The sequence below is a fragment of the Myiozetetes cayanensis genome, unplaced genomic scaffold (genome assembly GCF_022539395.1).
Source record: "Myiozetetes cayanensis isolate MyiCay16 unplaced genomic scaffold, myiCay2020 scf2-11, whole genome shotgun sequence".
Taxonomy (NCBI): Eukaryota; Metazoa; Chordata; class Aves; order Passeriformes; family Tyrannidae; genus Myiozetetes; species Myiozetetes cayanensis.
The window spans coordinates 56,400,416-56,412,613 of NW_026087411.1; the positions used below are offsets into that span (position 1 = coordinate 56,400,416).

Here is a 12,198-nt window from a genome sequence, read left to right on the forward strand (position 1 = left end):
AGTGCAACTCATTTCAGAGCACAGCAGATCTTTTAAGGCAAAATATACTCCATTTGATATGACAATGGCTTAGTTTTCAAGCATATCTGTAGAACCTTTCTGAAGATAGTGGAATATAGAGACACCAGAGGCAGAAGTGACTTATCTTTGAACCTCAAAGCTTTGCACCTTTCCAATTAGGTATGTTTTTTGGGGCCCATATATTTTCCAGTTTTCCTTGTAGCTGGCAACAACTACATGTACCAAATATTAAGAAGGTAAAGGAAATGCAAGGAAACAATAGAATATAGTACTTTCAAATGCACCAGCAAATACAGAAACTGTTCCCAGATGCGGTCTGAAAAGAAAAATGGTTGATTGAATTTGGATTTTTCCAAAACATCTGCTGCTGTGGTTTGATGACCAAAATGGAACATTAGAAAAGGAATGATCTCAAAATTGTAATTCAAGAAAACAATCCCATTTCTGAATTATAAAAGGCAGATTTTTTTTTTCTTGTTATAAGGGAAATGTATGAATGGCAACATCGGTTTTGACCTGGACTATTTGGTTACTGTGATTGTGTCACTGTTGACATAACATGAAATTTAAGTACCTTGCAGCTTGAAAGTGGCCTTTCTTCTGCTGTACAACAATGATTTTTTTTCTTCCATTATTGTACTATTGGTTTTGTTGGTTTTTTTAAGGAATGTGGTAAGTTCATAAAACAGGACTGGCTGTTATTGACACCTCCTGACAGTTGCTGAGATCACAGAGTGCAGGTCAGGGCAGCCTTTGGATTTGTTAGTTACACCAAGACTGCACACAGCTGTTACAATAGTTTCTTACTTGCAGGTGTCAGCTATTCCATGACACTACTTTTGTCCGTGGCTTGCCATCATAACTTTGAGGCTGTCAGGATCTGTAGTAACCACCTTCTGTAACAAGAGCATCTATCATCATAGTGAAAATGCTATCCTCTAAGAAGAAATTAAAGATAGCATACAGCATTGTCTAAAAGTATACACGTGCAAACCCTCTGAGCCGCTGCCACCAACACACTTGAATTAGCTTTACTTTGCCCTTGTGATGAACGGGAAGGGATGATAATGCTGCTTTGAAATACAGACCAGATTTTGTTGGTGCATTTGAATTTATTTGGGTTTTTTTCCAACTTCTTTACACACTGCACCAAACAAGTCACACGGTTTATTATTTTAGACTTGTAAATTGGAAAAGAAGTCAAGTGAGTAGTCTGGAACATTGGGGCCTTGCAGACCTTGGTGGGTAGTTTGCAGCAGTAGTGTGAATGTGCTCTTGTAAGACTCTTGTATGGAATCTTCCACACCCTGAACGATCAGATCTTCTCTGATTGTCCTCATTGTTCAACTGTGAGAAAAGCTTTTATCCACAGTGCACATTTGAACCTTTGGGGACGGTTGCTGGATATTTTGTATATGTTATATATTTATTTGCTTTCCTGAGAGTTGTTGTGATCATTCCAGAGCACTGCAGAATGATGTTATGTAGATAGAGTGACTAAGCTTGTCAAAGACTCAATTGAAAATAAACACATAAAAAAGAAAAAACTCCAAACTGGAATAGGTATGTGCTAAGAGCCCTTTTTGTGATAAGTGAATCTCTAGCATTATTTCCTTGTAGCTGATGGATGGTAGAGGAACAGCTTCTCAACTTTCCTTAAATTTAATCCTTTCATGACATGTTTGTTAGCTGGAATACCCATGCTACCAGTCTGGGTCAGATTTGATGCTATACCATGTGTACACTTGCCACAAATGAAAGGTAAAGAGTCCTAGGATGAGGTGAAGAGACTTATTCCCCGTTACTTCAAGTTTCTTCCTGCATAAATTCATTGGTTTAGTGCCTCATTTGGAATCTTTTCACAAATTTTAAAGGCCATAGCATTTCTACCTTTGTGGCTTGAGGGGTTGCATGCTTCAGCTAAGGTGCTTCCATAGGAAGTTTATTTGGCGCTGCTGGTCTGCAGTATGCTCTCCTCATAAGGAGGCACTGGGTCTGGAGAGAGCTCAATGTGAGCCTCTTCCACGGAAGTCTTCATGGTGGCCTCCTCATATGATGGAGGCAAACATAGAGAGAGGAATGTGGCATCAGGGACCAGCGTGGAGTAGTGGAAACTCTGTTCGCTGTTCCAGGGCAGCGCAGAAAGGAAATTGGACACATCATGTTCAGGCAGGGCCTCAGGAAGGTCGATGCTGAAGATCTGGCCCTGCTGAGTGGGGCGCTGGCAACGGCGGTACAGGAAGAGCAGCAGGAATGCCAGGAAGAGCATCATGGTGGCAGGCAATATGATGCACAGAAATGGTTCTATGTCGTCTTTCGTTGAACTTGTCTGCTTTCTGCTCTGTAAACAAAGCAAATAGGTAGTGTGTTGGATTCTTGGAGACCTCTTAATGAGAGAGCAAAAATGTGTTCTCCATCTCCCCCCTTATGATATAGAAGTCCCTTTTCCAAATTTCTTTCTGTCTGCATTAATGTCAGTCAAACACTATGTTTTGCAGACTCCTGAATTTCCAAATTCTATTTGCTGACTCATTAAAACAACTCGTAGTTAGAGACAAAAGAAATGGAGAAGTTGGAAAGAATGTTGCTTTTCTAGGAAACCCTGTATCCAACGGGGAAAAACCCCAACAACCTGGAAGTGTATGTAATTTTGTTTGACACTGACATTTTGTTGCTCTTGGATTATAGAGGGACCAGTCCACTTTGCAGGAGATTAGTCAAGCTTTTAAAATTTGTGAGAACAGTGAATTGCAGATGATCCAGATGAAGCAACATCTAGTGCTGTTTCTTTGTATTTGGGAAACTGTTTAAAGAACAAATGTTATGACAATTAGCCCTTCAAAACAGGGCCCATTGCCTACAATACCTATTCTTTGGGTTGTTCTAATCTCACAGGTCAGACCCTGGCATGGTGTGTTAGTAGGGCCTGAACTGGAGCTCTTTCTTGAGCTTGTTCTGCCAGCTTTCCAAGAATCATTTTCCCCTGTTTAAAACTGTGGAAAAAGAACTTCTTGTGTAAGAGTAATAACAGTCATGATTGTTACTGTCAACTTTATTTTCTGCAACATGTAGCACAATAGGCCTCTGTCCCACAGCTTTTAAATTGTGCTGTAATGTTAACTGGAATTACAAGCTACTAAAAAACCTGCAACAAACAAAACCAACAAAGCCATTTGTGCACTTCTGTTGTATTAGCTTTAGTTTTAAAATTTAATGTATCTTTTTTTCAGTATGACTATCTTGCTCTAGTTTCTAATTAGTAGATCTCATTCAGAGTCCAGTCGAGTGTGGGAGGAAAACCCAAACCCTATAATGCTATTTATTATCAACTCATTCCCTTTGTAAGTTTCTGAAGAGTGCTCTCAGATTACTTTTTCACATTTGTATGGTGAGACTCAACAGGTCAATAGATCAGATTTCCTTTATTTTGAATGAAGGTGCCTATTCAAGCTAGGAGAAGTTGAGTGGTTCTTTCCTCAAAGCATTTGGAAGCAGAGATGCGAACTGGCTGTTTGCAGCAATAGCTTTGTGAAAAGGGCCAGTAACCCCAGTGCCCCCTTCTTAGTCTACAGAAACTTTCTGTGCTTATTCTTCCAAGAATTACTACAATTCTTCCAGCTACAAAATCACACTGCAACCTACATTCAACTGATTTTCTACGAGGTATTTGTAACCTCTCTGCTTTGTTGTCATATTATAAAATTCTACCCTAAGAAAAACAAAGTAAATAGGTTTTGACTTCCAACAAATATCATAGGGCAGATTTCTTTTTTTTTTTTTTTTCCTGAAGTATTGTGAGTCTGAAGCCAAACCCATTAAAGTAATTTTAAAATGTATTGAAACTTTTGTGGGTAAGCTATTAAGCTTTTTTTTTTTTTTCCTAGCTGTCTTTTACCCAAAAAATGCATACTAAAGAACTCTTTCATATTTACTGATCATTTTTTATTAAAGAGCTTCTGGCAGTACAAGTTGTTGTCTTACCTGACTATTAAATGGGCTACAGCAAAGAGCAGAGCTGGAAGAAACTGTTCCAGCTGTTCTTTTAATCCAGTCATTAAAGAATTTTTTTAAAATGAGGGGATTTTTCTTTAAGTTCATTAATGCTTTTTTAGTGGGTCTTATGAGGGGCATAAAAAAATCCTGGGAATATGAAAAGAAATATTCAGTATTGTATTTGTGCAGTACATATACAGAGACTCATTCATACTAATGTTACCGATACTCTTACGGTAAATATTTTGAAGAGCTGAGCTTATATTGGACAGCATTATTCACAATCAGTTAAGAGCAAATTTTTGAGATCCAAGTCTAAGTTCTGGGGTTTATTTCTAGGGAGCAGGTTAAGTGCTGTTCTTAGGACCTGTGAGTTGTACAGTGTTCTGGTGGTTTGTGAGGACAGGGAGTGAGATTGCCAGCTTTTCCTACACGAGATTAGTGAAAGGTATATAAAGCCCTGATTATCCTTTAAACTCGATGCAGCTTCCCTATAAATTTCACTGAAAGGATATTCGTGTGTTAAATAGTGGTCAAGGACGGTGTATCCTTCATGTGCTGGTGGAAGCACAGCCTGGTGTTATGGGTGCCTGATACATCCTGTTATAAGACACGGCCTCTTACAAATATTGGATTTCAGAGAGCCCATGGGATGGCAGGAAGACATGGGAAAGATTGGTGGGTTGGATGTGGACTTGAAGCACAGGATGAGAACTGATGTTTCTGAAGTGAGGAACTGTGAACTCCTCAGGGGTGGGAAGAGTGGAGAAGGGTACAGATCAGAATTGTGCAGCAGTGTGGAAGGAGAGCCTAGGCTTGTGAGAGCAAGATATAAAACTATGGGGAAGAAAGCCAAAAGAGAACCAAGACTGAGGGCAGTAGAACTGGATAGGACTGAGAGTAGAAATCTGAGGAACAACACTCTCACTGCAGCAGTGCCATTCTTTTCACATAAGAAGGAAAAAGGAAAGGGCTAGTGAAGAACTATGAAGAAGGAGAAGGAAGGAAAAGGTTAAAAGTTTGATAGAAGGAATTAATGAATAGTCTTGGGTCTCAGGGAAATAAATTGCTCCAAAGCCTTAACTGGAACCCAGTGCTCTTGTGCCTTGTAAAGAAATACCCATAAAGAGAAATGTGTAAAACATATTATTGTTGAAGGGGAAAGTTTGCATCTAATGGTAAAAAAAAAAAAAAAAAAAATGGAAGAAGTGAAACTATTTGTAGTATAAGCCAGCTCAGATGACCACAGTCTGTGAAGTAGGTACAAAAGGACAGCTTTGAATGTCAGTGGGTTACTGGCATAAAAGCCCTCCAGGAGTAACCTGTAACGTTGTTTCTAAAGTTGCAAAATCAAGCTCTGAAGGTTGAATAAATGCCAGCATTTTGGAAATCTGTAATTCCTTAATTTTTTCTGTAATGCATATAATTTTTAATTACATTATTGTGCACAAAGTGCCTACTCAGGTTTGTGATAAATTGCTTAGGGAAGAAGACCACAGTACCTCAGGGTACTGTGCTGCAGGATGTGTAGGGTACGTAGTGACTGAGTCAGAAGAGTCAGGGATTGAGAGGACTGCCTCCTAGTGTGGGATAGCGAATGCTGTCCTGACGAGCTGCCTTCCTGCCTCTGTTACTGAATGTTTTAAGAGGAGGGAAAGACAGTTCAGCAGAGGTGTTTGTTGTGGGTTACTCACTGGTTATACCTTGCTTAGAATGCCTAGGTTGAGATCCCTGGGTCTGGTCTGCAGAAATTCTGCATCTGTATTGCTGCACCTGAAGGGGAAAGAGGGATGCCCTGAACCTGCAAGTACTTTGTTGCACCGAGGGATCCAGGCAAAAATTGTATAGGTTATTATGAAACAGTTCATATCCTCTTGTACTCCCTGAAGTGGTCAGGTGATTGGACTAGATTTTCATTGCAGGTCCCTTCCAACTGAATTACTCCTATTTTATCCTATTCTATGCAAAATAACTACTGAATAGATAGCAACCAGGCACTTGTGTAATGTGTGCAAAAGGAGACATAATAAATTTGGTTTTTTGAAGAAGATGCAGTAAATAAGATCCTGAGATGTATGCTGAGAAAGGGAGGAAAGTAGCACACTGAATGGCTAGTAATGAAATGAATACCACGACAAGTTGCAGAAGCTATGGAAGGAGAGGGTGAATCAAGCCACCCGCAGAGCTCAAAGCTGCCCAGCTGGTATTGGACATTGCTGAACGAGAGGCGGGCAAACTTTACCTCTACACGGACTCATGGATGGTGGCCAATGCCCTGTGGGGGGTGGTTGGATGATGGAAGAAGACCAATTGGAAACGAGGGGAAACCTATCTGGGCCGCTGATATATGGCAAGACATCGCTACCCGGTAGGCTTGTGAGAGCAAGATATAAAACTATGGGAAAGAAAGCCAAAAGAGGAGCAAGACTGAGGCAGTAGGAACTGGATAGGACTGAGAGTAGAAATCTGGGGAATGACACTCTCACTGCAGCAGTGCCATTCTTTTCACATAAGAAGGAAAAAGGAAAGGGCTAGTGAAGAACTATGAAGAAGGAGAAGGAAGGAAAAGGTTAAAAGTTTGATAGAAGGAATTAATGAATAGTCTTGGGTCTCTGGGAAATACATTGCTCCAAAGCCTTAACTGGAACCCAGTGGTCTTGGGCCTTGTAAAGAAATACCCATAAAGAGAAATGTGTAAAACATATTATTGTTGAAGGGGAAAGTTTGCATCTAATGGTAAAAAAAAAAAAAAAAAAATGGAAGAAGTGAAACTATTTGTAGTATAAGCCAGCTCAGATGACCACAGTCTGTGAAGTAGGTACAAAAGGACAGCTTTGAATGTCAGTGGGTTACTGGCATAAAAGCCCTCCAGGAGTAACCTGTAACATTGTTTCTAAAGTTGCAAAATCAAGCTCTCAAGGTTGAATAAATGCCAGCATTTTGGAAATCTGTGATTCCTTAATTTGTTCTGCAATGCATATAATTTTTAATTACATTATTGTGCACAAAGTGCCTACTCAGGTTTGTGATAAATTGCTTAGGGAAGAAGACCACAATACTTCAGGGTACTGTGCTGCAGGATGTGTAGGGTATGTAGTGACTGAGTCAGAAGAGTCAGGGATTGAGAGGACTGCCTCATAGTGTGGGATAGCGAATGCTGTCCTGACGAGCTGCCTTCCTGCCTCTGTTACTGAATGTTTTAAGAGGAGGGAAAGACAGTTCAGCAGAGGTGTTTGTTGTGGGTTACTCTCTGGTTATACCTCGCTTAGAATGCCTAGGTTGAGATCCCTGGGTCTGGTCTGCAGAAATTCTGCATCTGTATTGCTGCACCTGAAGGGGAAAGAGGGATGCCCTGAACCTGCAAGTACTTTGTTGCACCGAGGGATCCAGGCAAAAATTGTATAGGTTATTATGAAACAGTTCATATCCTCTTGTACTCCCTGAAGTGGTCAGGTGATTGGACTAGATTTTCATTGCAGGTCCCTTCCAACTGAATTACTCCTATTTTATCCTATTCTATGCAAAATAACTACTGAATAGATAGCAACCAGGCACTTGTGTAATGTGCGCAAAAGGAGACATAATAAATTTGGTTTTTTGTAGAAGATGCAGTAAATAAGATCCTGAGATGTATGCTGAGAAAGGGAGGGGAAAGTAGCACACTGAATGGCTAGTAATGAAATTAATATCATGTCCTGTATAGCTGTGGAAGGACATTAAGTGTGTCTTAGTACAATCTGCAAAATAGTAGCATGTGAGGCAGGTAGGATTAAGTATTGGGCAATATGCTTTTTTTTCTGTATGCTAACAGATGGCAGCAAGGCCCAGTTTTCCTCAGTCTATGTTTCAAAGGGTTTCTATCTGGGTGAAATTATTTGTAGGCTACGTAGTGTATTATTTGAGTTGAAATAGTTTTTAATAAGTTAATACAGATGCAGAGAACCTGAACAGGGAGTTATATATCCATTTTGATACTGTCTTCTGCCAAGCATTTTACATGGGCTGATTTCAGTTTGAGATGTAGTTCAAAAAGCTGATGAACTTCTTGTAGGTAAATCCATATATATTATCAAATGCATTGGGATACAATTGATCAGTATTAGTCCCTGCTTTTCCATTTTGTGCCCATTTCTTCAATGACTGACTAAGGGGCTAGTAAAGAATGTTGCACAGATCTGGACATAAAGACTTGGAAAATCTTATGGGCACTAAAAAAAATTACACAAAAAATAAAAATAATTTTAATACAATGAATCAGGGGTCACTTAATAAAAAATAAATAATTACTTAGAAATTCTAAACTATAACAAAATTTCTAAACTGAACTAAAACTAACCTCTAAAACTAGAAAAGTAAGCACTGTGTATAGGTAACAGGAATAGCTGCCAGAACTGGAAAATAAAATAATCTAAAAATCAAACTGAATCTTCATTAGTTGCAATTAAAGTAAATCAACTGCAGAACATATATATATATATATATACTGTTTAATCTCTGTAAGTTTCCAAACCAGGCATATGAAGTGACTGAGGACATTATATGGCAGTGTTTTCCTGACTGGTTTGGTTGGATGCTGCTTCACTGGACATCAGTGTGCTCTGCCTGTGTCATTACAAGCAGCTGTTGTCAGGTTTATAACTGACAAATATAAGGATCTGACTTCCAGCATGAAGTAAGTTACAGACACATAAATACAGGGAAAATATCCTTTATAAAATAGAGAAAGGCAGAAAAGGGCATGGGAGTAAAAGGGATCATGTTTTGAAAAAGTTGTCTGTCTGCCCAGAACTAATTCTTAGGATGGTATGGTCATCGTAGACTCATGTTTATTCTCTTCCTTTCATTTATATATTTGTAGGAACTGAAGCAGAGGGTCAGTTTTCCCAAACACTGAGCACAGACTAAAGTAGTAAAGTCCTTCATTAGTAATCTGTCTGCCTATGTTTTTTTAACATGCTGAGCATGTACAGTTGCCAGCTTACAGATTACGTGACCCATATCAGCTAAGATGAGCTTTTACTCCAGCCTGTTGATAAAGGAATAAAATGCAGAGTGGAGCTGAGTTGTGTGGTATATCAATGATGAGTAATGGAATGGGTTTGGAGCTGAACCATGTGAGTAGACAAAAGAGGGATACTACCTAGCTTGGGAGAGAATGACCTAATAAGGCCAAACATGAGTTTAAAGAAAGCTTTTGTGTAAGGATAGAAAAGTGAAAGTTTATTTTGCTTACTGAATTTCCCATTGAAGTGACTGATTGGTGCTAAGATTTATTATGTTGTTAATGATTTGCTAGAGTACTTAGAACTCTGTTAAAATTATTTTAATTTAAATGGCCCATATTTATGCTTATATCTTTTCAAGTTGAATCAGGAAACCAATACTTCAAAAATGTTAAAGTGCATTTGGAACAAAGTCTGCTTTGAAGTCATTAGGCTGTCGTCCCCCCATAGGTGCTTTTCCAAGCTTCTTAAAGCCGATTTATTATTGCTTGTAAAAAGCAAAAACATAAATCTGGCAAATAGAAAAACATTTTGATGTGGTTTTGTATACATTAATAGTGACACAATTTAAAAGTGAGCCTTGATTTACAGAATTTTCAAATACTTGTTGGAAAGTGACTCTGGTGATGCTCTTTGTTTCCCTCTGTCAGATAAACCCAGTCTTGAGGTGTGAAGACACTGCCATTGCTACTCTAATTCTGGCAATCTTACTGATAAAGCAGATTTTGTTAAAATTGCAGAGTCACTAAAGACTATTTTTTCTCCTGTTTTGACAACCACACACACTCCTACCTGCTTTTATTTTGCAACAGTACACTTCATATCTCAGCTAAGTAGTGTGGCCAGTTCATTTGTTAATGCTACTTGACTTGTACGTTTACTGGGGATGTACGTGCACCTTAAGTTATTATTTTTGATCAGAGAAACCGTCTCACTGTATTCCAGACAAAGCTAGAAAGGCAGGCTGTGTTTTCATCTCTGGGGGCTACTTCCCTCCCCCCACTTGCCTGCATGTGATCCTCTCTCGCAGAAGTAATCAGCGCACAGCTTAGGGAACAAGAGTTCATTGCTGCCTGCTACTGACTCGCAACATCTGCAGAAAGGCTTCACAGGACCAGATCCAAAGCATAAACATGCATTTAAGAGAAAGGAAATCAAGGAATAGCAAAACGCATTATGCTTAAAAGAAGTAATTAAACTTCCTTACAAGCCACCCGAACAGAATTTTCCCATCTAATGTTTTTCTTTTCCCACAAATGTGTTTAAAACAGCTTAACAGCAATAAATAAATACTCTGACTCTGTGTAATTGAGCAGTACTGCTTTGATACGTCCCAATACCCAGGTATTTACTCTGCACTATACGTGAGGCATTACACGGACATACGTACACATGCAAAGTCAAAGGACGTGCCACAGAGATGAGCAGGGGGGTACAGACCTGAAGCTCTGTTTCCAGAAGTGGCCCACCTGGTTCACTGTTTAGCCAGTCATAGTTTCCCCTGTCAGCGTGTCCAAATTTTTTCAAGCTGCTGCCCAAGAGCCACCTCATGCTTTCATTAACCTGGTCTTCTGTCTTCGTGCCTCCACCTTGCTTCACTGCTTGCAACTGCGTCCCCGCCTCCCAGCCTCGACCCAGCCGGGCTGCTCTCAGCTAATGATCCCTCTTAAATGATATCCCCTTTATAGTGGAAAAGACAAAAAGAAGTTACACACCCCCTCGTCGTCAGGAAGCCAAGCAAATAGATCTCAGAGCCTCTCTCCACTTCCAACTCAATCTCTCTGGATTTGCTTCGGTGGCCTACATTACCAGCAAAGCTGGCATCAGGTATCTGGGAGCTGGGGCTGATAGCGCTCTGATTGGAGCACTCCCTGCATTAGGATTATTAAAAGGGGAATTTGCATGTGAATCTGAGCCCACATGGTCATGACTCTGTGTGGATAAATAACACTCTATATTTAGTTGTCTAATAAACACTTTTTCCCCAAAAAATAAAATAAATAAACCCCACGCTTCTATGCTGAGAGTGAAAGGGTAGCTGAGGTTCCCCCCACAGTTACACAGCACAAGGAGGAACCACAATCCAGATAGATTTTTTTCCTCCCTGTTGCTGAAATATACTGTGAGAGTGGTTTCTGAGTAGAGAGGCAAGGACATAGGGCTAAATGCTGTACTGAATTATTTAGCACTGTTAGGATGTAGATGTTAATGATAAATCCGGAGAGAGAGCTCTGCCAGGAAAGCTTTGGTCACTGTTAGAGTGTATGATTGCTTTCGGTAATAACGAGTTTTCAGTTCAGTTAAATCAGGACTTGTTTACAGCTTTCTAGGATATTCATTGTTACATGGCAATTGTTTCCAGTGAGAAGACTTTGAGCTCTTTATGCAGAAAAAAAGCAACACAAACTTATTTCACTGAGGTATGGTAACTTCTGAGGGGAGGAGTATTTAACCGAAGTTGCAAGTTAAATCAAAGTTTAACTCTTACTGAAAAGTTGGTGGTGTCTTTTTCAGCCTTGTTGTGAGCATAGAGAGAGGCTGTTAGTAACATCCTTTCAACTGTAGTTCATTTTGTATGGTTTCTCAAAGCTAACCTATTTGAGCAAAAGTTGTGTTTGAGACCGATGGTACAAGATTGGGGTTAGAATCTTCACCTCTTATTTCTTGCTTGAACTCTTTTTCATCAACTCGTCTTTTAGCTCGTGGCTTCCAGAAAATTGCAGGCCTACTTGGCAGCAGCAGGCTCTATTCCTCCAGCTCCAACAATGGCAATTCATAGGCCAGTGCTTGCTGTTTCTGACAAGAATACTCTGGAAGAACTGGTTCCAAGGCTGGATGTGATCCCTGTGTCTGCAGCGTGTAGGAGGGATTTACCCTGCAGGTGAACCATGGCTGTGGGAGAGAGAGGCCATTGGTTGATAAGTCTAACCTGTTTTGTTACCGAAGTTGCCTGGTGAGCAGTGGATGAAGGCCTGGTCTTGGTGCTGAAGCAGCTGCATTGTTTGTTGGAAACCGACTTCCACTCTTGCTTCTGTTGAGAAGGTCTTGTGTGAAGACAAAAAGCTCACCTCAGAAAAGCAATTGCATGCTTGTAAGAAGACTCCTTCTTTCCTCAGTGCTTCACTTCTCATCTTGGAGAGCACTTTCAGAGCTGGTGAGTGTTTCCAGCTGCAGCCAGGTC

General features: G+C 40.0%; 1 protein-coding gene across 1 annotated transcript; it reads right to left on the reverse strand.

Moving 5' to 3' along the window:
- Positions 1 to 1,716: 1,716 nt before the first annotated feature.
- On the reverse strand, positions 1,717 to 10,634 carry SMIM28 (small integral membrane protein 28). The gene is made up of 2 exons (XM_050315920.1): positions 10,458 to 10,634; positions 1,717 to 2,362 (listed from the first exon to the last, which is right to left on the reverse strand). The coding sequence occupies exons 1-2, from the start codon at positions 10,566 to 10,568 to the stop codon at positions 1,964 to 1,966; spliced, it is 510 nt and encodes a 169-aa protein (XP_050171877.1). The 5' UTR covers positions 10,569 to 10,634; the 3' UTR covers positions 1,717 to 1,963.
- Between the last annotated feature and the right edge of the window lie 1,564 nt (positions 10,635 to 12,198).